The sequence below is a fragment of the Myxocyprinus asiaticus genome, chromosome 6 (genome assembly GCF_019703515.2).
Source record: "Myxocyprinus asiaticus isolate MX2 ecotype Aquarium Trade chromosome 6, UBuf_Myxa_2, whole genome shotgun sequence".
Lineage (NCBI taxonomy): Eukaryota > Metazoa > Chordata > Actinopteri > Cypriniformes > Catostomidae > Myxocyprinus > Myxocyprinus asiaticus.
The window spans coordinates 1223898-1250885 of NC_059349.1; the positions used below are offsets into that span (position 1 = coordinate 1223898).

At 36.7% G+C, this 26988-nt stretch overlaps 2 protein-coding genes across 4 annotated transcripts in view; both read right to left on the minus strand.

Annotated features, from left to right (window-relative positions):
• LOC127442904 (gastrula zinc finger protein XlCGF8.2DB-like) overlaps window positions 1–25086 on the minus strand; it is a 58607-nt gene extending 33521 nt beyond the window's left edge. Inside the window, exon 1 of the mRNA XM_051701276.1 lies at window positions 24875–25086. The gene's annotated coding sequence lies outside the window, so the exon portion shown is untranslated. The remainder of the gene's footprint in view (window positions 1–24874) is intronic.
• On the minus strand, window positions 8992–25160 carry znfl2a (zinc finger-like gene 2a). 3 transcript variants are annotated; one of them, XM_051701434.1, is made up of 2 exons: window positions 16021–16860; window positions 8992–14973 (listed from the first exon to the last, which is right to left on the minus strand). In XM_051701434.1, exons 1-2 carry the CDS (start codon window positions 16181–16183, stop codon window positions 14249–14251), a joined length of 888 nt encoding a protein of 295 aa, XP_051557394.1. In that variant the 5' UTR covers window positions 16184–16860; the 3' UTR covers window positions 8992–14248. The 3 variants fall into 3 exon arrangements, with proteins under 3 accessions (XP_051557394.1, XP_051557396.1, XP_051557395.1); XM_051701436.1 differs by lacking the exon at window positions 16021–16860 and adding an exon at window positions 25021–25160 and having other exon boundaries at window positions 8993–14973; XM_051701435.1 differs by lacking the exon at window positions 16021–16860 and adding an exon at window positions 25049–25152 and having other exon boundaries at window positions 8993–14973.
• Between the last annotated feature and the right edge of the window lie 1828 nt (window positions 25161–26988).

The window sequence follows — 26988 nt, forward strand, 5'->3', positions numbered from 1 at the left end:
TTGTTCTGCCGAAGCGCCCAGGGGCGTTCTCTGCACTCCATTGGTGCAGAGGAGGAGAAGCCACTGAAATGCGCCGTAAAATCCAGCAGTTTGAGGTGAATTGAATTCAGTGCACTGAATGCAATCGCTTGGTTCCGAAGAGAAAATCTGAATGAGTGGTTGCATACCAGCTCCTTTTATACCCATATGTCCGGGGGAGTGGCATGCAAATTCCACACGCCAATTCCCATTGGCCTTTTATCAAAAAAAAAAGAGGTGTTTAGGGCTCCCAAGAGTGACCCCTAGTGTCACTACATCGACACAACATTGAGTGAGTGACAGATAGGGAAAGAGTATTACAGTTGCACTGATCTTATAAGACCAAAGTTAAACAATTTAAATAGAAGGCATTAGGGGTGGTGTAACGATGTTGCTGGCACTGGCAATGACAAAGACGATGACGATGAAGTAAAGAACCCAAGTGCAAATTTATTCCAACTCGTGATATCCAAAACCCTAACTACAAATATGAATGAAACATAAACTTGACTTGACATAAGCTTGACTTCACAACCAAAGTTACATACAACAATACCTGACAATGGCCAATGGAAAACATGAGGGTTAAATAAATGAACATGGGAGAACACATGACAAGGATAACCAATAAACACAAAGAACTCTAAACAAGATAACAAGACAATCAACCAATGAAAACAAGACACATGAACATGGAGGGAAACATGAAATCACATGACAAGGGAACCACATGACATGAAACAAGAACTAGAATTTCAAAATAAAAGACATAAATAACATGAACCAGCAAAATACACATGACAGGTGGGCAATATGACCAAAATCCTATATCACGATACGAGTAATTTTATAATCACGATAACTAGATATATCTTGATATAGTTAAATTTTTCTGAAAAATCTATATATCTATAATTGTATTATATATTAAGCTACGTCGCAATGTGTAATTTGGAGTAATCCAGTCAGTGAATTAAATACTTTATAAATGAAAACTTCATCTTATATAATTTTCTCTTTATTTTAAACTTGACAAACATATTCAAAGTAAAAATCTATATGCCACATTTCAGTCTCATGATGTGCACCAATTTTCTTCTTTCTGTTTTAATAATTATTGTTGTTGTTTTTATTATTGTTATTATTATGATTATTGTTATAACTTGATTCAAAAAACTTATCTTCTCAACGCAAAAAGTAAAATAACAAATAAATGACAAAAATGAACCATAAATAAAACACTTACTTAGGCTCTTTGTGTTTTTAGTAATCTCTATAAAATATCTGAAGGACAATATGTCTGGTTTGTTTTCTGATATCAAACATCATTTGAACAGAATTTTAGAAAGGGTTTTGATGTGTATTTTAAAAACCCACTTGACAACAAAAGAAATCAGAATGAGTAGCGGGTGTGATCTGCGCCTTTTCTGTCACAGTAACATCCGAGGTTGTTTCCCACCCTACCAACCACCAGAGGGAGCCCTCTCCCAAATACTGATCGTCACTCATTTCTTCTCTGCTCACTTCCTGTTTTCACAGTATAAATAGCCATGCACTTCCACTTATACTTTGTGTATTGCCAGTTAACCCTGCCTTACCAAGTGTTTTTCCATTGCTATTGCTGACTGTTTTCATGTTATGACCATTGCCTGTTTTTCTGGAATTACTGCTTTTTGGATACTCCTTTGTTTTGTTTGCCTTGTTGGACTGTCTTTTTGGTATATTGGATTTTACTGTCTGCTTAACGACTACGTCTATTTGCCTGCCGATTTGGATTGTTTGCTTGTGTTCTTACTAAACTTCCTGCACATGGATCCTAACACCGTCTCCATGGCCAGTTCATTAGTCACTGGAGCACAAATGAAAAGACTGGGATGACTTCAATACTCACGCGCACTAGCGTGTTTCAGATTGCGCATCTGTGCAACACTCGCATAAAACACAGCTGCGCGTGTTTGGATGGGAGACATGTTTGGAGCACGGGATTAAATGTCATTGAATTTGCTTTAACGGTGGCTCAAGCAAACTTTAATGCCACAGAAGCGGATTCAGTGTCACCTTTTCTCACGTTCTTGAAAAGCTTTTCATCTAATGACGTGCAGCTGTCAGTGAAAAACTGCATTTCATTATTTCTATCAGTCTCACGTGAAGCCCTGACCACTGATATATATGCGCACATGGATATATCGACATACTCAATGTACAAACCTTGCATCGCCAGTTTCTGCTCGGTATCGTGTTTTCTAATGCCAAACTAATTCCACACCATGGAGGACACCTGTTTCCTCCTGCCCTTCTCCATCTTTAGGTACCAGGAGGTTTTTTCCTTCATAATCTCCTCTCATCTTCTCATTCAAATGAATGTAAGGAACAAGCAGTTACTCCGCCTTCCTCCATTTATCCAACAGAGTATGTAATACGTACGTGTTTTGTGCTGTACACATTTCTCATATGGCAATTTTGCGTTACAGCGATAGAGAGGATAATACAAAATGTATACTAGTTGGCAAATTTCTACTGTTTTATCATGTCTATTGGTAGATCCCCCACCCCTAGAAGACATCAAAACAGAAACAGGGGCTGAGACTTCATAGGGAGGCAGACTATCCAGGGGTGTGTTCCTGAACCAATAACCACTCCTGCAAACACAGCAAGCAAAAGTGCAGGCCAAACTATACACACCGTGAAGAAATAACAGCATGCAGTGAGGGAAACCCACAACTAGGAGACTAGCCTCCACAAATGGAACATCTAGCTCCGGTTCTAAAAAAGAAAAAAGACTGGTCAAGCAATCACAATAGCAACTAAAACTAATTGCTAAAGAAGGATACAAGTTGGCACCGGATCACCACAAGGAACAGACAGAATCATAAGGCCCAGTTCAAGCAGGAAATTGAAGCAAATATCAACTTAAATTTACACCCAAATCACAAAGACATAGTCAATGGCAAAAAAAAAAAAAAAAAAAAAGCTATGGAAATCAAACTGTTGAACCAGAGACAAACAGAGGAAAAAGCAATAAGATTAAGACAAATGCCCTTACAAAAATCGGGAGTTCATGGCATGTTTGCCATGTATGATATTATGGGCTGAACAATTGTTAATTTCCACGCTTAGAGGCCAGCAGTCACACTAAAATTCCTCAACAACATAAATTGAAGACTCTGCCCTGCTGGCTCCAAGGAGTTTAGCTAAAACCGACATCTGGCTAATATTGACCGTCTTCAGAACAAAGAAGAGTTCTGTGGACACACCAAGATTCTTCCTCTCCATGTCGTAAATCAGGAATGCCCTGGACTTAATTGTTATCACAACTCTCCCACAAGATCTCAGATGGATCTTATTTCAACACTCCTAGAAATATGTAATGTTTCATATGTAAATGCTTGAACATTTATGTAGAGAATGTTGATGTTAACAGATGTCATGTCTCTTACACCGATTTCATTATATAAAATGAATGATTAAAATGTACTTCGAGCGGGAAACGGGACAAATGATCATTAATCACCTTCAGAAGGAGGGACAGAGAGATGATCACATGGTATCGGAAATACACTTCTGATTGGCTCAAAACACCTTTGGGGTGCGGCCAACCTCAGCAGTACAAGGCCTCCCCGCCTCAAACAAACTCTCTCTTCATCCTCTTACCATCGTGGCTTTTAGCCTACACCGGCACCCCTCAAGTTCCGTACAATGTAGAGTCTATGAAAGCTCGGAAAGCAAAGTTCTGAGGTAGCTCTTCTCTCTGCTACGACTCACACCCGTGACGGGGAGTCAAGAGTCTCCTGTGCGGGAGGCCTTGCTTCAAAGATGCCTCATCATTCCAGCAACAAACTGTCCACAATCTTAACAGAGGTCCAAAACATAGACGGAACAACCAGAACTTTCTACTGACACAGCCAAAGAACCAAAGCAATGCAAGGAAACACAAGTACATCTCCAGACTTTTGCTGAAAGTACTGGTGTCTCTTTAATATAATTCAAGTTAGCCGATTGCAAATCGAAGTATACTAAATTAAGTATCAATGGTTCTCAAGGCATTGTCTATGGACTCCATGAAGTTCAATTTTCTCTGTACAGATCGTTTCATTCACCTCCTGTTACAGCTCACTTTACCAACCTGTTTTGTGTTTTTCTATATGTGATAGATGTTTTAGATTAGCAATAAAGTCTTGTTTGTATTAAAAACTAATTTGACTGTGGTGTATTTTGATAATCTTGTCACTTGATTTTTCAAAGATCTGCGCTCTGAAGCTCGAACCATATCTAAAATATATGTGATATTATTTTTAATAAGCCATGAGAATAGTATTACTCCAATAAGTGAATTAATCATAATTCCCTTATTGAAGCTAATTCCTTACAATAGAAATTGTGAGCGGATACAACGAGCCGTTGTATTACATTTTAATGGTGGAGAATTTTATTCAGATTTCTATCTGATCATTTTACATTTATCTTCCTTATAATGGCGGTCGAACATGGCTAATTCCATTATAAAATTCTTTACATATTATGGTGAAGGTACGCGTACACTTTAATCCATACTGTGTGCATTTATATTACCAAAATTTCTACAGCCGCAAATTTGCCACAGATTTTCACATGCAAATGAGCTTTGCTGCAAATTGTCCATAGTTGCCAAATGTTTGCCGGAGGTACACCACTACTGGCGAAGAGCTGCAAAATTCTGGCAAACATTTGCGGTGAATCAAAAGCTCATTTGCATGTGAAAATAACGAGCAGCTAGTTTAGATTTTTGTAAGGGTGATCAAGGTTACAAATATGGAGGCAAGAAAATAAATACAGCAACTGAGGGGATCAAGGTTAAGACAGGAACCACAAAATAGAATAAACAAGGACAAAAGTATCATGGAAAACCCAACTGCAAACAAATAGAGACAAAACAGCAGCTTGATGTGTTGCATACAGCTCAGGCGAATAAAAAAAGTCTACCAGGTGCACCTCAAACTATCCACAAGCCGAAAAGCAAGGCACATGTTCTGGACCAATAGCCAGGATTAGATAGGACCAGCAGGCCTAAATGAACTGGGTCAGCTGAGGACAGGACAGTACAGCAAAGTGAACAAGACACTAAAAACAGGCAAACAGTTGTGGTGTGGCAGAATATAAAACAAAAAGGGACATAAATAAAATAAAAGACACAAAGAATTCTGGTCTGGCATACCAGAGTAGGTCAGAGCAAGATCAGAGAGCAAACCATAGAAGACAACAAGAAGGCCAGTCTTTCCATGTGAAAACAAGCACCTGAACCCACATTATAAAATGGCTGAAATTAGGATCACCTGCTACCTCAGAAAATGGAGCCAAATTCTTAAAGGCACAGGACTAAAGGGGAATGTTCTTAAAAGGGTAGATATCAATACCACCATATACCTTATTTTTGTTTCTGTGTACTTATATTAATTAGTTCAACTTAAAATATGCTATACTCTCACTCTCAGTTACTTTTCCTTTGAGGAAAAAATTGTTTACTGGTGACACAGCATGAAGGATCTTTTGCTATATATTTTCATCATGCTTTCTAGTAAATTATAAATATAGGACTGACATAGGCTTTATACTGTATATATACATATAATTTAATATACAGTAAATTGTAGCAGACAGCTTGCTTCATATATTTAGTTCAGCAACAGTTCAAGGGCTCACTTAATCTTATCATTTATATTATAACTTTATGATTTAGCATTGCAGCAATTGTAGTAATGGAAAGCCTACATTTAAGTTTAAATTACAACAAAATAAAAGTATAAATATTTAGAGGAGGGAATTCACTAAACAGTTGTGCCACTTTTACGCATGGTATTTCATCGCAAATACCTGCATCTTATTAACTAACCACCCACAATCTATTTTAGCAGGCACAATCAGTACTGAAATTGTGCTGCACCTTGAGTATTTAAATAGTCATTGTCATTCCTTTTCGTGCTTCCTTGCCTCCTTTCTATGTAAATTAGGCTCATTGTAGATTGAGCTTCGTTCACAAAAATTGCCCGGCAATTTATTAATTAGGGCAGTATCATTTGAAGGTAAAGCAAAAAAAAAATTCAAAGAGATGTTTGTGTACATTTTCTATCAATCATATCAGCAGTAGTTCATCAAATAATGATTAATATGATTATACAGTTATATGAAGATAACTTCACCCCTCTGCTTGCCAAATTAAGGGAAGACTTAAAGCAATGGGATACCTTACCTATCTCCTGGTTGGGTCAGATAGCCCTTGTGAAAAATGAACATCCTACCAAGACTGCTTTCCCCTATTCAATTGATTCCTATACTAGTATTTTCCAAAAAAGTATTGAAAGATCTGAGCAGTTGGCTTAGTTCCTTTATATGGAATATGCGCAAGCCAAGACTTACATTTTCTGTTTTACACTTACCAGGTTCTTTGGGAGGCCTGGATTTACCAAACATTAAGGCTTACCTATTGTCTGCCGATTTAAAATGTTTCTGACTGGATAATCATGCTAAATTGCAAATTTAGTTCTAGAAAATCACTTGCCATTATATCAAACACAGTTGAAAGCTATTTGGTTCATTAAATTAAGCTTAACATTGTCTTTGTGTTTGTTTTTGAGTTGCCACAGTATACAATAGACTGGCATGTCTTAAGGTCAATATTAGGTCAAAAATGGCAAAAAAGAAACGGCTTTCTCTAGAAACTCATCAGTCAATCATTGTTTTGAGAAATGAAGGCTATACAATGCTTGAAATTGCCAAAAAACTGAAGATTTCTTTCAAAGGTGTACACTACAGTCTTCAAAGACAAAGGACAACTGGCTCTAACAAGGACAGAAAGAGATGTGGAAGACCAGATGTACAACTAAACAAGAGGATAAATACATCAGAGTCTCTAGTTTGAGAAATAGACGCCTCACATGTCCTCAGCTGACAGCTTCATTGAATTCTACCCGCTCAACACCAGTTTCATGTACAACAGTAAAGAGAAGACTCAGGGGTGCAGGCCTTATGGGAAGAATTGCAAAGAAAAGCACCTTTTGAAACAGAATAACAAAATGAACATTTTAGATTGGGCAAAGAAACACAGACATTGGACAACAGATGATTGGAAAAGAGTGTTACGGATCTTAACCCCATTGAGCTTTTGTGGGATCAGCTAGACTAAGGCACGTGAGAAGTGTCCGACAAGACAGCCGTATCTATGGTAAGTGATACAGGAAGCGTGGGGTGAAATGTCACCTGAGTATCTGAACAGACTGACAGCTAGAATGCCAAGGATCTGCAAAGCTGTCATTGCTGCACGTGGAGGATTTTTTGATGAGAACTCTTTGAAGTAGTTTAAGAAGTTCTGAACCTTTTTTTAAAATTTTAATTTTTCACGTTATTAATGTCCTGACTATACATTGTGATCAACTGAATGCCACCTTGGTGAATAAAAGTACCAATTTGTTTCCATGAGAGCAAAATCTGTACATTATTCCAAATTTTTGGCCACCAGTGTATATAATATATTTTTCACATTTTAGAATAATAGTAAAGTCATTAAAACTGTGGAATAACATAAATGGAACTATGGGAATTATATTGTGACTAAACAAAATCCAAAATAAATCAAAACTGTGTTATATTTGAGCATCTTCAAAGTAGTCACCCTTTGCCTAGAATTTGCAGACATGTACTCTTGACATTTTCTCAACCAGCTTCTTGTGGTATCACCCTGGGATGCTTTTTAAACAGTATTGAAGGAGTTCCCATCTATGTTGGGCACTTATTGGCTGCTTTTCTTTATTATTTGGTCCAAGTCATCAATTTCAAAAACTTTTTTTTTTATTTATTTTTTTATTACATTTTAGTTTTATAATGAAATAAATTAATATGGTGGCACAATTATATTTTTGTCTACAAAACTAATTTCAAACATTTAAGCATACGCTTTCAGATCAAAAGATTTTTAAGATCATGAGAAACATTTCAGTCAAGTGTTTCAAAACTTTTGACCGGTAGTGTATATTATATATACATACATACATACATACATATAATATATATTGGGAATGTGCCCGAAGCCGAATACCATATTAGGAATGGCGCAAATAAGGACTTCAAAACAAATAATGGATCCATCCGAATAATATAACAAATATTTGTATGCCTGATAATCCAAAAAGCACACGGATAAAGCGACATTTTAAATAAACATATCCAAAATTACAACGAATTTATGAATCTGTGCAGCCAATATTTTTAATGTGTAATGAACTGAAATGCGCACGGTTTGATTTCAGATCAGATGGCCGCGGTCTCTACTCCGTTGGCGGTCTCTGTTAATTTTGTGCGTCTGGAGCTTGTCAAGTGTAACATTAACCAAGATACGACATCATATACACTTTCCACTTCTTGAAATGTCTATGTTAATGTCTCACATGATTCACACGTGATCCTCGTGTATTCATTTATAGCCTAAACCTGAGTTAAATTCCTGACCTGAAGTGATGAGTCGGAGCCTGTCTTTCTGTCTCTTAAAGTTGACCACTTATTATCCACATATTATTATCCTCATCAGCGATTAAGGTTATTGACTGGTTAAGAATTTATTCAGAAAAAAAAGTTTAAATGCTCCATAAAAGTTTAAATGCTCCATATAGTATTAATTTATTTGGAATATTCCTGCTTATGTAAAACGAAGAAACTGAAACATGCTCAATGTTTTTTCATCTTCTTCTTCTTTAAACTGTGCTAAATTTGAAAATGTTAAGTGTTCTTGAACTCTGTTAAGGTACTATATAAATTTAACATTATTATTATTATTTAACTAAATAATGGTGTCCTATCGTAAAAAATCCTGATAGACTTACAGGACTTTCACCTGTTTGTAGGCTATATTGATTTTATTTTAATTTCTATTAATGTTTGAATTTGTATTTATTATTCAATGCAAAATGTATGCTTGACATATCACATTTTGCTTGACACCTCTTGCCTCCAGAATAATGTTGTTATACATGCACAGACAAAAGAAAGTTCTGTTTCATGCAGATATTAATATCAGAAATACCGGGAGAAACCACAACATATACCACAGTTAAAGGAATAGTTCACCCAAAAATGAAAATTTGCTGATAATTTACACACCCTCAGGCCATCCAAGATGTATCCGAGTTTCTTTCTTCATAAAAACAGAATTTAAGATTTTTAGGATTTCATTTCAGGCCTCCTCCTTTAAACAATGCAAGTGAATGTTCTGAATAATCCACACGAATCCAGTCGACAAATAAGTTATAGGCCACATAATAAGAAAATATTATCAATCTATCTTTAATATACATATTATATAAGCAAGGTTCTCTCAAGATTTAATCTGTTAAAAAATGTAATTTGTCAACATTAAACTGACATTTTTAAAGTAACTATTGACTTAAAGTGATAGTTCACTCAAAAATGAAAATTCTGTCATCACTTGTCAAGAACAAGAACATAATGCAAGTCAGCACATGATTGCATCACGTCTTGCTGGAAAACAAGTGACTGAAGAGAAGGGCCATAATGTAGACTGTATACTTTAAAAAATAATAATGATCTGAATAAAAGTAGATGTAAGCAGTAAGAAAAGTAGCCCCTGCGTGATATTTAGGTGAGATTGTTCTAAAATTTCAGATGTTTTAGTATTACAAATTGTATTCCCCCCAAAACGCAATAGAGAGAAGCTCTCTGCTTTATTGATGGACTCTCATAGCAAACTGGAGAAAATAAAGTGATACATACATATGTATAATATATATATATATATATATATATATATTACACATACATACACACACACACACACAGTTGAAGTTTACATGCACCTTAGCCAAATACATTTAAACTCAGTTTTTCACAATTCCTGACATTTAATCGTAGAAAACTTTCCCTGTCTTAGGTCAGTTAGGATCACTACTTTATTTTAAGAATTTAAAATGTCAGAATAATAGTAGAGAGAATGATTTACTTAAGCTTTTATTTCTATTATCACATTCCCAGTGGGACAGAAGTTTAAATACACTTTGTTAGTACTGTATTTGGTAGCATTGCCTTTAAATTGTTGAACTTGGGTCAAACATTTTGGGTAGCCTTCCACAAGCTTCTCACAATACGTTGCTGGATTTTGTCCCATTCCTCCAGACAGAACTGGTGTAACCGAGTCAGGTTTGTAGGCCTCCTTGCTCGCACATGCTTTTTCAATTCTGCCAACAATTTTTCTATCAGATTGAGGTCAGGGCTTTGTGATGGCCACTCCAATACCTTGACTTTGTTGTCCTTAAGCCATTTTGCCACAACTTTGGAAATATGCTTGGGGTCATTAGCCATTTGGAAGACCCTTTTGTGACCGAGCTTTAATTTCCTGGCTGATGTCTTGAGATGTTGCTTCAATATATTCACATTATTTTCCTTCCTCATGATGCCATCAATTTTGTGTAATGCACCAGTCCCTCCTGCAGCAAAGCTCCCCCACAAAACGATGCTGCCACCCCCATGCTTCACGGCTGGAATGGTGTTCTTCGGCTTGCAAGCCTCACTCATTTCCTCTAAATTTAACGATGGTCATTATGGCCAAAGAGTTACATTTTTGTTTCACATTTCTCCAAAAAAGTAAGATCTTTGTCCCCATGTGCATTGCAAACTGTAGTCTGGCTTTTTTTTGCCAGTTTTGGATCAGTGGCTTCTTCCTTGCTGCGCAGCCTTTCAGGTTATGTCGATATAGGCTCGTTTTAGTGTGGATATAGAAACCTGTCTACCAGTTTCCTCCAGCATCTTCATAAGGACCTTTGCTGTTGTTCTGGGATTGATTTGCAAATTTACAAAACTACGTTAGTCTCTAGGACAGAATACGTCTCCTTCCTGAACGGCAGGATGGTTGCGTGGTCCCATGTTGTTTATACTTGCGTACTATTGTTTGTACAGATGAATGTGGTACCTTCAGGCATTTGGAAATTGCTCCCAAGGATGAACCAGACTTGTGGAGGTCCACAATTTTTTTTTCTGAGGTCTTGGCCGATTTATTTTGATTTTCCCGTGATGTCAAGCAAAGATGCACTGAGTTTGAAGGTAGGCCTTAAAATACATCCACAGGTACACCTCCAATAGACTCCAATTAGCCTATCAGAAGCTAATTGGCTAATTGCCTAAAGGCTTGGCATAATTTTCTGGAATATTCTAAGCTGCTTAAAGGCACAGTTAACTTAGTGTATGTAAACTTCTGACCCACTGGAATTGTGATATAATCAATTAAAAGTGAAACAATCTGTCTGTAAACAATTGTTGGAAAAATTACTCATGCCATGCACAAAGTACATGTCCTAAACGACTTGCCAAAACTACAGTTTGCTAATATGAAATCTGTGGAGTGGTTAAAAAATGAGTTTTATTTACTTCAACCTAAGTGCATGTAAACTATGTGTGTGTGTGTTTGTGTGTGTGTGTGTGTGTGTATATATATATATATATATATACACACACACACATACATACACACACACACACACACACACAGGTTTGGGGAGTAACGGAATACATGTAACGGGATTACGTATTTAAAATACAAAATATAAGTAACTGTATTCCACTACAGTTACAATTTAAATCATTGGTAATTAGAATAAAGTTACATTCAAAAAGTATTTTGATTACTGAAGAGATTACTTTGCATTTTATTGTCATTTGTTTCATTTAATATTTAGTCCTTTCAGATGGAAACATTTATACATATAAATGATGTGATCCAAAGTGCATTTGAAAAGCGGTGAAACACCTTCTTATGATGCGTTACATTCATACGAGCAGACAGAGAAGTTTGCAGTAAGTTTAAAGCTTGTGTAAATTGTGAGCTTTACGCTAATCTAAAATGCTATTTCTAGCCATTTTACAAGCACGTTACCAGGCACGATCATATTTTTTTATCAAGAAAATTCACGTTGGATCATAATTAGTTTTTTCTAGTAAGACCTTTGATATTAGGGCAAAAATTTTATTCTTGATAATTTTTTTATTGTTTTCCTGTAAAAATATGTTAAAATCCTTAAAGCAAGATCAATTTGATTGATCTTGTTTTAGAAACAACATTGCATAAGATACAGTTGTGCTCAAAAGTTTGCATACCCTGGCAGAAATTGTGAAATTTTGGCATTGCCTTTTAAAGATAGTGATCATATGAAGCCATTTATTATCACATAGTTGTTTGGCTACTTTTTAAATCATAATGATAACAGAAATCACCCAAATGGCCCTGATCAAAAGTTTACATACCCTTGAATGTTTGGCCTTGTTACACACACACACAGGTTTAAATGGCAATTAAAGGTTCATTTCCCAAGGCTTTTTAAATTGCAATTAGTGTCTGTGTATAAACAGTCAATGAGTTTATTAGCTCTCACATGGATGCACTGAGCAGGCTAGATACTGAGCCATGGGGAGCAGAAAAGAACTGTCAAAAGACCTGCATAACAAGGTAATGGAACTTTATAAAGATGGAAAAGGATATAAAAAGATATCCAAAGCCTTGAAAATGCTAGTCAGTACTGTTCAATCACTTATTAAGAAGTGGAAGATTCGGGGATCTCTTGATACTAAGCCAAGGCCAGGTAGACCAAGAAAGATTTCAGCCACAACTGCCAGAAGAATTGTTCGGGATACAAAGAAAAAAAACACAGGTAACCTCAGGAGTAATACAGGCTGCTCTGGAAAAAGACGGTGTGGTTGTTTCAAGGAGCACAATACTTGTTGACCCCTCTCCAAACATAGCGCTTATGGTTGTGACCATAAAGGCCGCAAAGGATCCATCTGTTGTAACCTTCATTACACGGGAAATGAAGGATGCATTTGGAGGCCGCATTTGAAGGAGCCTTTGAATTGGGACAGCCTCTGTCACGCAGCAGTGACGCAATAGGCCTTCGAATGCGACCTTTGAAGGATGCAGCCTCTGAATTGGGACGCAGCTATAATTCATATCATTTGTTAGATCTCCTCATACTGAACAACTTTGCCTCAAGAACCACTGCTGTCAATCAAGTCGTTCATTAAATATTTACGATTATGTAAAAAAAAAAAAAAAAAACTACTTTTTTGAACTAGTCCTAGGTTTTTCGCTCAACCTCAATAAAACAAATGCAGTACAATTCTCTGGACTCTCTAGGTCAATAATTATCAAAAAAAAAATTATTATTTTTTTTTTTACTTTACCCTTTGGGTAGCTATAACAGTGTCATTTAGGGCGTGGTCAAGTGTACAAATAAGCCCATAATTCCTAAACAAAAACTAAGAACTTCACGAAATTAGGCATGCAGACTTTTATGGAGATCGGACCATAGGTGGCGCTATGAGCTTTAAAAACCATGTATTTCCTTAGTAAATTGCCTGTATTGGCTGTAAATGGTCTATTCCATCTATGATCTAGGTGGTTACATGCTTGCTAAATAAAACATAATACCTTTTTATGCATGTGCTTAAAGGCCTTAAACCGCTTGAACCCCGTTAAGGCTGCTCGCAGCTATATTTCTTTGTTATTGTATATTCCTTATTTAGGCAACATCCAAAACTAGCTGAGAACAATGTTCATGCGAGACATAAAACATGCGTCAGACTGCATTAAACTCAATCTTAAGGACTGTTACTGATGGCCATACATAAACAGAATCTGGGAAGAATTTACTCTCCCTATCAAGTCCCATGCAAAGCATGCTGGAAAATGGACATCCCCTGCTCAGATTCATCAACTCTACATTAACACCAAAAAAAAAGTATTATTGTAGTCCCAAATCAAATTAAGAACTAATTTAAATGGATAGAACACAATTAAATAAAGTTGACAAAATGTTCTAGAATTGTGTTGTTTTAGTTACCTAAAGGGAATTCTGTAATTGCCACAAAATGTAATCTTGTCTATTTTTTCGATTATTTGTGCAGTCTTTTTGTCACCCACAAGTCTTTTAGTTCTCAAAGCATCACCACTCAACAGCTTTGATTGACACAATTACATTTTTAAAGATATAAAGAAATGCAGGACATCTTATTTTTGATGATTTAATACTACATAAACTGCCCTACAAAAATGTTGGCATTTCACAGCAAAAGACAAGTTTTCCAAAATATAATTTGATCGTCACTGCAGGAAATAGATTTGTGCATATCACCCTCTTACATCAAATTGCTCTTTGAGAAATTTCAACTTTGAGTTTCTGATTTTCACACTAATTACTTAAAAGTGTTAGGGCACAGTATGACTTGACGGTAAACTCTGGACCATGAATTTTTCTAGGCATCTATATTTATTATGTTTAAATGAATTTAAATGCCTTTTTAAAGTATTCTGTTGGCTAAAACTCATGCCACATGGAGCGCAATGAAATGGCTTCACTTCAGCATGCACAATTTCATGTGATTTCAGGTGTCCTGCCTGAGCAAAACCTTTTCCACACTGAAGACATATGAAATGCTTCTCAGTAAGGTGAGTTTTTATGTGAGTTTTATAGTATCCTTTCTGTGTGAAACTCTTCCCACACTGCTGGCATGTGAAAGGCTTCTCTCCAGTGTGAATTCTTGTGTGTTGCAATAGGCTTCCTTTTTGTCTGAATCCCCTGTTGCAATGATGGCATTTGTAAGGCTTCTCTCCAAGGTGAATTCGTACATGTTCTGTAAGACTTCCTTTTTGTTTAAACCCCTTTCCACAGTGATTGCACATGAAAGGTCTCTCTCCAGTGTGGATTCTTGTGTGATCCCTGAGGCTTCCTTTACATGTAAAAGTATTTCCACACTGAAGGCAGGTGAAAGACTTTTTGGGGCCCACTTTTTGAGTTCTTTTTTGTGACTTCTTTTCAGTGTGTGAGCAGCAAGCAGATTTCTCTACAGTTCTGACATTATCAGGTTCTTGATTCTGTTCCTCCTCCTCCTCTTCACTGAGTTCTTCACTTTCCTCTGTCACTTCCATCAAGTCTAAAATAAACATTAAATTCAAATGAAAATCATCATATCGGAATATTTTGCAATATCCTTAAAATACATAAATTCTATAATAGAAAAACAACTTCAAATCAATAGTTTTATTTTTCGCCATCATCTGTAAATCGATTATGTATTTTGCAATGCTTCATGAGTAGTCGTATAGGGCAGCAAATATAGACATGTCTGTATCAATGTCTGAGCCTGTTGTGGTCAGGTTGCGTGAGTGGTTTGAAACAAACGTTATCTGATGTATCGGTGTTAAATTAGATTTTCGCAATGAATATTTAAATGATCCGTTGCTTATGCATGTTAAAACAAAACAATGAGAAGGCGGTTTTTATGTATGTGTTCAAAATAAGGAAACAGTTATTTTACTTATTCGATTTTCAAAACAAAACAAAAAAGTAAAGAAATGTGCATGTGTTTAATAGGGGTGCTGAAATTAATCGTTTCTACGATGCATCGCGATGCAGACGTGGACGATTCTGCATCAATGCAGTAATAGACCATAATCGATTATAGCCTACTGACGTTTCTCTGACATCATTCGTCGCATACGCGCTTGTCGCGCTAGCGTAAAATGGTAGGGGGAGGCGAAACACAAAAGCGAGTAATAAAAAAATCCACCCACTATTTTAAAAGCTGACGTCTGGGCATATTTCGGCTTTTATGAACAAACTAGTAAGCACGAACTGGACAAGACACATGCTGTGCGTAAAGCCTGTCACACAAGAATAAAAAAAAAATGTAGGGAATACCACTAACTTAAGAAACCACGTTAGCCGTTTTCACCCTGAGATGCTATCGCCTGCCAGTGCCAAGGCGGACCCAGCTCAGCCAAAAATAGATCAAACGATATCAAATTTGCTGCCCAACTCATAGAAAGGGAAGATAATAACCAGATCTGTGGCAGCTTTCATAGCGAAGGATATACGGCCTTATTCTGTGTGGACAACCCCGGGTTTCGCCACCTGTTGAAGACGCTGGAGCCGCGATATTAGCTCCCGTCACACAGCCACTTTACAGAAAAGGTTATACCTGAACTTAAAGTGGCCACGCTCTCCAGGCTTCTGGGCAGAGTCAGACGAATATCAACATTCTTCCACCGAAGCACCACAGCGAGCCACTGTCTGAAAGTGAAACCTAGGTCTGAAAAATCATAAGCTGATAACTGTTGTTGCAACAAGATGGAACAGTGCATACGACATGGTCGAGAGGTTCTTGGAACAACAACCTGCAATCTGTGCCACCTTGCTGCCTCCAGAAGTCAGAAAAGGAGAGTCAGACCTGTGCACGCTCACTGAAACAGATTTGACAAATGCAGATGACGTTGTGAGGGCATTAAATCCTATGAAGGATGCGACCACACTGATGTCAAAAGAGCGCAATCCAACAGTTACTATGTTTCCATCCAAGGATTTTTTGCGAAAAATGTTTTAGCGCATCAAAATAAAGCTGATGGAAACCCAAATTATCGCTAAAATTTCACAAGTGTCAACATAATATTTTTTCGTTTAACTCTAGCGCATAAACTATGTCGGTACATCAAATGTAGCGAAAAACTGGTTTGGAAACACTTTTTGTCAAGAAAATTGGCATTAACGCAAAAATATAGTGTCACATGACAGAATTTGCCCCAATCGTTAGCCTGTGTTAATCATGACGGCAAGGTATAGGATCCTTGAAAGCCAATTTATTTTACATGATTATGGATTGATCTTAACGGCATAGCACAGATCTGATGCTGCAAACATGACACTTCCAGGAGTGCCAACACAAATATCTTGTATCATGCACATCGACAAGTGCACGGAGAACAAATGAATGGCCACTGTTTGCGTTTAATTTAATCATGGTAGACATCCGTTTATTCATTAAAGTTGCTTTTCCACACCATTCAAAATAATAGATGGCAGTCATGGAATTAGCCCACAATACACAAAAAAAAAAACACCATTTCTATGCACAAAGATGTTTAAAATAAAAAATAAATACACAATACTAGGAGAAAAGCATCAGTGTGCTTTTTTGGAACAGTAACATATAGCCCTATTCTATAAATTTATTGTTTATACTTTTGAAAAATTACCGGCAAAATACCTAGTATTAAATTAAATAAATTACCAAACGAAAAAAGCATAAAATATATATATATATATTTTTAGACCTATATATGCCTTTTCTTTACACAAACTTAAATTAGCCGTACCCTGTTCTGTAGATGAAAAAAGTCGGCTGAATGACATACTCAGAATGTTCTACACTTTTTTCCAGAACTATTTGTCCAATGCCGAGTTCACTTTCATAAAACAAGGACCCTCTTTACCTCGGATCACATTTGCTGAGCTTCTTAAGAAAATGTAAATTGCATTATGATGCCAAAATTAATTTTAGATGATAATCAAGTTCAGCTGGTTGTTAAAAGTTGCTGGACAAATATGCGGGACATAATGCAGTTGTGATTGCGATGCTTTAGATTAGATGATTGTTCAAAATAGCTTATTGAATATCAGGAATGTATCATATGTTAACCCTGATATTACACTGCATCAATTTTTCTTTAATAGTGGTGCACACAGCATATACACATCGATAAATGGTCCTTATACTAAGACTGAAAGTTTCTCCCACTACTTAATGCAGGTTGCCAGCTTGAACAGGGCCATGACGATTCCCTTTTGAGTCGGAACCGGTGGCAACCTGCGATAGGCGCAACATCAGGAGCAATATTACAGTCCTATCAGAAGGGCAATGGTTCCTTTTTGATTGCAATTCCTCCTCTTCTGATTGCTTTTATTTGTGAAATTAAAATGACAGTAAGCTGGCTAATTTCAATAAATTGTCTCAATACTCTCCCCATTTACCAAAACTTCGGAGGAAAACAATTAGGGACATCTGGGAGGCGAATTAGCGATAAACACACATTTCTGTATGGAAATGGCTTAAGGGCAGATTTTTTTTTTGCGATAAACCAAAACGTAAGTGTTTTTTTAGGCATGACGTCATCACGCACAACATTTTTATCGATAAAAGGCCAATTGAATGGAAACAGGCAGAAGATGGCAAATTTCGCAAAAAATTTACGCATTTTCACTTTGTCGATAACAAAATAGCGTGAAAAGTGGATGGAAACTAGGCTAGTGTCTCTCATTGCTCCTCTAAATGCGCAACTCCTCCAGAATATGTCAGACACCATCAGAGACTCACCCATGACCCACGAGATCAAGAATGCAATCAAAACAGATCTCCTGATGAGGTACAGCAGTGAGGCAGAGGAGAAGATCCTTCATACAGCCTCAGCCCTGGATCCCCATTTTAAGTGAATGCCTTTTCTCACAGAGGAGAGATTGGAGATATACAGAGGAGTGACTGAGGAGGCTGCATCTTTGGAGGTAATTTCATCATGTTTCTTATAAAATGTATAAAATTAAAACAAACTTAAAACACTCATAATATTAATAGTAGCTACAATGAGTAAATATTTTAATAATTAGTTTTTAAATTAAGACAACAAAAACAGTTGTCCTAATATATGTGAGCTGTTGCATTGACTGAGTACACTGTCTGCTAGTTTAATGCTATTTTCTATTATTTTGTTCATACAAAGAACGAGTGTACACCCAGGAGGACAAAAGTGCATGAAGCGCCTGGGGGAACAGGAACTCTGGAAGAAGAAACACCCATTGAGGACAGCCCCTCTGCTCCAAACGAAATGCCTCATCACTGCTCGTGAGTTTGCTGGGACAGTCTTTCACTAACTCTGAAGGTACAGTAGAACCCAAGACCCCTATGCCAGAGCAGAGGAGGAAATGGAGACATACTGTAAAGCCCCATCTCTGCCTCTCACTGAGGACCCTTTGAACTGGTGGCGGGTCCATGAGGTCACATTTCCCCCTCTCTCTCGGCTGTCAAAACGATACTTGTGTATCCCAAGCGTGACTGCAGAGCCGGTTTTCTCCACTGCAGTAGATGTGGTCACTGCTAAAAGAAGCACTCTCAAACCAGAGCATGTGGATCAATATTTGTTCATACGGAAAAACCTACAAATTCCCAAATGCTGAGCAGTGACTCATGTTTGTGATGTCTGGCACATTCAGGAAGTGCCCTGTGCTGTTATTTTATATTTGTTATTTGCTTTTATTTTGTATATTATAGCACTGCAGAATGTTTTGTTTTTGAAGATTGACCATATTCACACAATAAGTAGGCTCGGCCTCTACTATTTATTTTGGCTTATAATTTAATTTAATGTTTATACATTTGTTAACATTTAAATATTTTATGAAGAATTACACTGCACTATATATATATATATATATATATATATAAGTACTTAAGTACAGTACTTTGACAGTTTCATGCGCTTTTAGTATTTACTTGTGTTTATTAGTTCTAAATGCTCCTGTTGTCTGCTGTGTTCAGACTTTTTTGATTTTTGTTTTATGTGTGCTACATTCAGGAAGTATACTTTCTTGGAGCAAGAAAAATAAAAAGGGAGTTCATATATCTGACTGCTTGTATTCACTGATGAAAATGTAGCCATGTGCAGTAATATTGAAAATTGAGGATGCAACGCATTGTGATTCATCGTGATATCGAATCGAATCTTTGACATGATAATCGTAATCAAACTGAATCATGAGACCAGAGAAGATTCACACCCCTAGTGTTTAAGTTTTAGTATGCCTGATTTGAGTGAGATCTACATGACATTTAAAATGTTAGAGGATTAAATAGAATATTTGCTTTTTTTCTACCCTTTTCTCCCCAGTTTGGCATGCCCAATTTCCAATGCCATCTGATTCCTCATGGTTGCGCAGTGACTTGCCTCAATCCAGGTGGCGGAGGACAAATCTCAATTGCCTCCACTTCTGAGACAGTCAGCCGTGCATCTTATCACATGGCTTGCTGAGCATTTTACCACGGAGGCTCATGCTATTCACCGTGGCATCCACGCATAACTCGCCCCACTGAGAGGGAACCACTATATAGCGACCGAGGACGGTAACCCATGTGACTCTACCCACCCTAGTAACCGGCCCAATTGGTTGCTTAGAAAGCCTGGCCGGAGTTATTCGGCACGCCCTGGATTCGAACTCGCGACTCCAGGGGTGGTAATTAACGTCTTTGCTTGCTGAGCTACCCAGGCCATAGAATATTTGCTTTTAACAAGTGGTTATAATAACACTAACTTCCCAACCATGATTAAGCACTTTTTATGGATCCAAAAGGCCTTCTTCATAAATATATATGTTAAAACAAATGTACTTACACTGATTATTTAACTGACATGTTTATGTTTATATGTTTTTGAAGCTCATACTCCCCATTATGTTTAATAATTTGTTTTAATAATTAAAATGTTAAGTAATTTAATATTTCATGTTATCATAACATGTACACTATTTCAGTTTACTCAAATCAGTTTAACAGGTATTTGCTATACAAGTAACAGAGATAAATGTTAAAGTATTTGTTTATATTTAAGTTTTCTAAAAAAAAAAATTTATTTTTTTATTAATACATTTTAAATGTGCATTCTTTCATACTCTCTATCCAAAAAACACTGGAATTTCATTTAAACTGAATCATTAAATTTTAAATTGAAGTGGATTTCTTCCACATTTGATTGTAGGAAAAAACACCAATCTTTTTCCACAAAAAACAAAAAGGGATTGTCAAATGAGTCATCATTAACTTCCCTTGTGTACATCTTGACGGTGCGTACCGTTTTATCAAACTGGAACCTGGCAAAATAATGACCAGATATAGGAAACTCACACCTCACAATATTTGATGTAAACTTTGGCATACTCTGACCATACTTTCTCTTCCGGGTAAAAGTCAGCCTCTCTGACATTTCAACAGGAATCCTCACTGAAGAAATAGCCATGGTCACCAACGATGTGGCGACTTATCCAAACCCAGGAAAAACACTTCCCTTTTAAACATCTCACTTGACACATCTTCAACTGAATTATATTTATCTCTCAAAAACATCTGTCAACCACAGACCAACAGTCAACCAACAATCAGACAAACACATCTGTTAGTCACACCCCAACTGACAGACACACCCAAACTGGGATTGTAGTTCATTCCCTTTATTCAAGATGTTATGTACACGGTCTTGTACCTTTGTCTTCTGTCCGATTTTCAAATACTTTTCTGCTTCGAATCAAAGTTTAAGTTAAGTTGTGATTCACCCTGGAGCTGGTTGGTTTGGTTCATGGCTTACAACTCTTATGAAGGATTTTATGAAATCCCTATATGGAAAACAATGAATGGTGAAAAATACTTCTGGATGTGGGGCTCAAATATAGAAGTCATTCTTATTGGAAATTGTGTGGAAAGAACCGACAGCATGACTATTATGAATGTTCTCCCTTCGAAGTGCCTTGTGCAGGCAGGGAGTGTAAATTTAAAATTAGAGCTGTTACAATTAAATTGTTAACGCATGCAATTAATTAAAAAAAGTTTAACGCATTCATTTTTCTTAATCACGATTAACTCATTTACCATTAATACAGCATAAACACTGGTGTGAAGGGCGGAACCTTTGTAATGTGTCCGCCTGGTGTCATTACACTGACGCACACACCACAGCACCAGAGTCCTTCTATCAAGGGGAGCCTACAAGATTAGCATGAAATAGCAAAAAGCGGCGGTCCCATAGACATTCTATGGGCAGAACTGTTTTAACACGCTAGTTGACCGTTACACTCTCTCCTATGATAGAGCCGCAGAAGTTATCTCAGTGAGTAAAAGAATCTCTGACAGCGCTTCCCTGTCAGTGATAAAATGGAGAAAGGACCTCTTAAAACTACTTATGTATAAAACAAGCCCAGATGGGACTTGTGATAGAAATAAAGTATTATTGGGGCCTTGGTAGCTCAGCGAGTATTGACGCTGACTACTATCCCTGGAGTCACGAGTTTGAATCCAGGGTGTGCTGAGTGACTCCAGCCAGGTCTCCTAAGCAACCAAATTGGTCCAGTTGCAAGGGAGGGTAGAATCGCATGGGGTAACCTCCTTGTGGTCAAGATTAGTGGTTCTCGCTCTCAATGGGGCACGTGGTAATTTGTGCATGGATCGTGGAGTAGCGATGGACTCCACATGCTGCGAGTCTCTGCGGTGTCATGCACGAGCCACATGATAAGATGCATGGATTGACGGTCTCAGAAACGGAGGCAACTGGGACTTGTCCTCTGCCACCCGGATGAAGGTGAGTAACCGTGCCACCACAAGGACCTACTAAGTAGTGGGAATTGGGCATTCCAAATTGGGGAGAAAAGGGGAAAAAATAAATGAAATTAAAAAAAAAAAAAAAATAAAAAAAATAAAAAGTATTTTCAACCTACGTAAGGCACGTTTTAATTGCCACAGAAGCACACCAAATCATAACTATCACCAAAACACAGAATGAGACGTGTTTGTTTGCAAGAGCTTTTCATGGTGAGTTCAAAGTGGTTGTTGCCGCCCTGACGCAAATCATGAACACAGCTTCGCGATTGCTGTAACAAAGCGGAGAGCACAGTCTACCGGCAGATTAATATTGTGGAGGATGAGAGTTTAAGAGATTTAATGCCCATTGCAATGAATATGCAACCTATGTTGGGACTAGTTTTTTCAATTAGTCAAACTCCCACTTAAACTTTGGGAAATGTTTAATGTTACTTGAATTGGGGGGCCTGGGTAGCTCAGCGAGTATTGATGCTGACTACCACCCCTGGAGTCGCGAGTTCGAATCCAGGACATGTTGAGTGACTCCAGCCAGGTCTCCTAATCAACCGAATTGGCCCAGTTGCTAGGGAGGGTAGAGTCACATGGGGTAACCTCCTCGTGGTCGCTATAATGTGGTTCGCTCTCAGTGAGGCACGTGGCGAGTTGTGTGTGGATGCCACGGAGAATAGCGTGAAGCCTCCACACGCGCTGTCTCGGCGGTAACGCGCTCAACAAGCCACGTGATAAGATGCGCGGAGTGACGGTCTCAGATGCGGAGGCAACTGAAATTCATCGTAGAGTCACTACGCAACCACGAGGACTTAAGAGCACATTGGGAATAGGGCATGCCAAATTGGGGAGAAATAAAATAAAATAAATATATAAAAATGTTACTTGAATTGGTGCTATTTTAGTGCACTGTCTTTATGTGGTGGACAGCTTTGTTCGGAAAATGTTCATAAAACATTATATTGTTAAATTTTGTTTTGTTTTCTTTCCTAAGATGGAAATAAATTAATTCTGACAAGAAAATAAGTATACAGTGTCAAATTTCAGCACTTTTCAAAACTGCGATTAACTACAAAAAATTAAGTGATTAATCATGATTTTAAAAATGATTATTGACTGACAGCATGATTTTAAATGCTTTTTTCTGGTGAAAGTGAATTTTATCAGAAGTTAAAGAATATAGTTAAAAAATAATAAAACTGTTTTACAAACGGGTTAATTACCTATTACCGATTATCCTATTTATATGTGAGATTATTCACTACATATACATGCAAAATTATAATTTACATCTGCACAGACAATAAACTGGTGAACTTGAAATGAATGACTCAAGATTGCGCAACTTGCATTGAGAATATACCGATTCCTTATAAAAAAAGAGCTAAAGGCCCAACACACAATGCAATATACTGAAACAAAAAAGTTAACAGTTTCTAAAGAAAGAATTCAGAAAATATTAACTTCAAAAATAGCTAATACATCAGTTATATGCTATTATTTCAGGATTTAACAACAAGGTCTGTTGAATTTTGTTGTAACTATATGTTTTATACATGTTTGAATTAATTATAATGTTTCTACATGTTTGAATATTGGATAAAAGTTTAGTCTTTCACAGTTTGACATGTGTTTTTTTTCTTCACATTAAGAAGAAGCCTTTATTCTGTCACACATTATACATTTTGCATATACACAGTGAGATTCTTTTTTTCACATATCCCAGCTAAGCTGGGGTCAGAGTGCAGGGGCAGCCATGATACGGTGCCCCTGGAGCAGACAGGGTCAAGGGCCCAACAGTGGCATCTTGGTGGTGCTGGGGCTTGAACCTTATGGTCAGTAACCCAGAGCCTTAACTGCTGAGCCACCACTGCCCCCTTTTCATGTGAATATGACATGAAGAAATATTGGCTACATTTTTAAAGGACATTTCCAGAAAAAAGCGAAATATGACTTAAAAAAATTTAAAATATGAGTAAATAAATGCTCAACTATTAAACATCGTGCGCACAAGATAAACGTTACGTGATTACACGTGATGTGGATCATTACAGTTGTAGTAACTTGTGCTTGCTTGTACAGTTGGACACGATAGGTAGAATACGTGTTAACACTTAAGTCTAAGCGTGAAACTTCATGGTCTCATATTTCTTGTGAAATCATTACAAAGAAATATCACCCTTTTATAGCAATAAATTACATGTGCAAAGTAGGCTTAGAGATAATGTTATTTCTGAGATTTCTAGTCATGTAAATTGAGCCCTATCATGTATCATACACAGGAAGACGAGTGTTGTTTTAAGGCGATTTTTACTTACACTTTATTTTCGAACATTGTGTACAGCAGTAATCGAACTGTCTTTATTTTGTGTCTTTTGTCTCCGATAAACAGGGAAAACACTGGAAAAGATCAATTTATTACGAGTTCTCCGAATTCAATTTTTCTCACGTTTTTACGCGCTAATAAACGATGTTTGTATTAAACAGGTCTAGTAGAGATGGGAAGTTCTCCTTGCTTTCTTTTTCCGTTTGCTTTAAATAATTTCACAGCTCCTACGTCACATATACTTTTAAACACATATACGAACTGCTAACCACCCAGTCTGTTTTAACGGTCTTTAGTTTAATGCCCCTTAACAGTCATTAATAAAGAACAGACCTCTTTGTTCCTCCGGATCGTCATTGTCCACTCTGCATGCTTCTGGATCACTCATTTCCACGATGGCTTTTTCAAAGAGCTCTCTCTTTACAAATAGTGTGCTTTTTTTAAAAAAAAAAAAAAAAAAAGTATTTGAGCTACTACACCTGGACTTGTTCTTTCTCGTTTTCATACCTTCCACAGCTGGTCGGAGTGATTTCATCTCTTGAAGGATGGCGGGAATAATCCGGGTTTTTATTGACGTATCGCTGTGTGAATGACGATGGCTGCTTCTGGGGTCTTTGGGTGTTTCTCATTTCTGAATGAGTTTCCTGTGTGTTCCACAAGCATGGAAGCCTAACAAAATGACTTTGATTCAACTGACTAGTCTATAATTAATTGCGTTAAGGGTGTTTTTTTATTTGATTACACAACATACAGCATATATATTAATGTAATAGTGTATAATTAATTTATCAGTGAATGTGTTTTCAAATAAGTTGTTGGAGAGACCAGGGCATGTTGTCACACATACACACCATTTATGCACAAAATTACTGAAAAACAAGCGAGACAACTATCCCTGTTATCCTGCATATGTAATGTTATTTTTTTTATTTATTTTTTTTGTATTTTTTTTTTTATTTTATTTTTTTCTGGGCCAACTTGTGCAATGAACTTATTATAAAAAGAAAAAAGAAAAGAAAACACACACATACACACACACACACACACACACACACACACACACACACACACAAATATATAAGAATTCATTGCATCACACTCTTTTGCCTATCTACATGATTGCAAGATCAAATTATGTTATATTATCTGTATAATGCATAATTAAAATGAGAGAAGAGATGCTAAATTTAAATACTCCAGCAAATATAAAATATAAATAAATGGATTAAAATATAATGATCAAAGATAGAAAATAAATATAAGTATTATCATTTATTTCTGATCTACCTGTTAATTTGCACCATGTACTAATACATTATAATAAAAAGATACTTTCATAAACAGTCATTTGGTTTGATGCTTGCAAATTTTTTAGATTTACATGCTTTAAGCAGACACATTTATATAAAGCAACTTACAAATGAGAAAAGCAATTCACTGCAAACGTCAGTTCATGTCAAAACAGAAAGGGCTTCTGCTGCACAAACTCGTCAATGTTGTTAATAGATTTCTTTTTAGATGCTGGTGACCTAAGTATTTCATATACTTTGGCACAAGGGCATTTCTAGACTTTTATGATCACTGGGGCACAGGCCCCCCAAAGAGTTCTTGGAGGGTCATGGTTTAGGCTACATTGTGGAGGAATAGACCAGAGCAGCTTCACCCTGCTCTGTTTCCCCCCTGGGGATCACTGAGAACAAAATTGTGCAAAAACAGCACCAATTCAATTTTCTTGACATTGGGAGTAGCACTATTTTTTTTTTTTACTGTATAGCATTAATGTAACTATAGGCTATAGTGTTAAGATATTTGTAAGAATGGGACGGTCTTCCTCAAAGGATTGTAGTTTTTTTTTTTTTTTTTTTTTTTTTTTGTAGTTACATTCTTAGCTGGAATCTCTACTCTGCTTTTACCTGCTGTTTCTTCACCCTGCTCTTCTTCTCTATGTCCTTTTTCTAATGAATACATGAAAAATAGCTTGCAAATTCTCCCGATTTAGTAACACAATCATTTTGTTTTTATTTCCTTAACCATTAAATGCACATTACAACTTAACACTACCTCGTCCATTTTATTTTTTGTTTAGTTACTCATCTTTAGTATTCCTCAATCTTTCCATTATGAACAATGCAACATGCCAAAATTGCAAAAGGAAATACAATTTCTGACTAGGTAAGTTGCTAGTAATCTGAGAGGTAATAGTGTTGTAATGTATTTGCACTTTTATAAATCATAGTTTTTATTTAGAAATAATACAACTTTACTATCACAGAATATCTAGTGTTTAGCATATTACTTTATTAGTTCTTATGGTCTATAGTGTTATTTGGGTTGCATAAAGTTTACACAGATTAGTAGGGCAGGGATAATTCTTACACATTGAATTTGTGATAATACTGTATATGCTGTGTCTGGTTGCTAAGATGCTTTGAAGAGTTAATTAAATG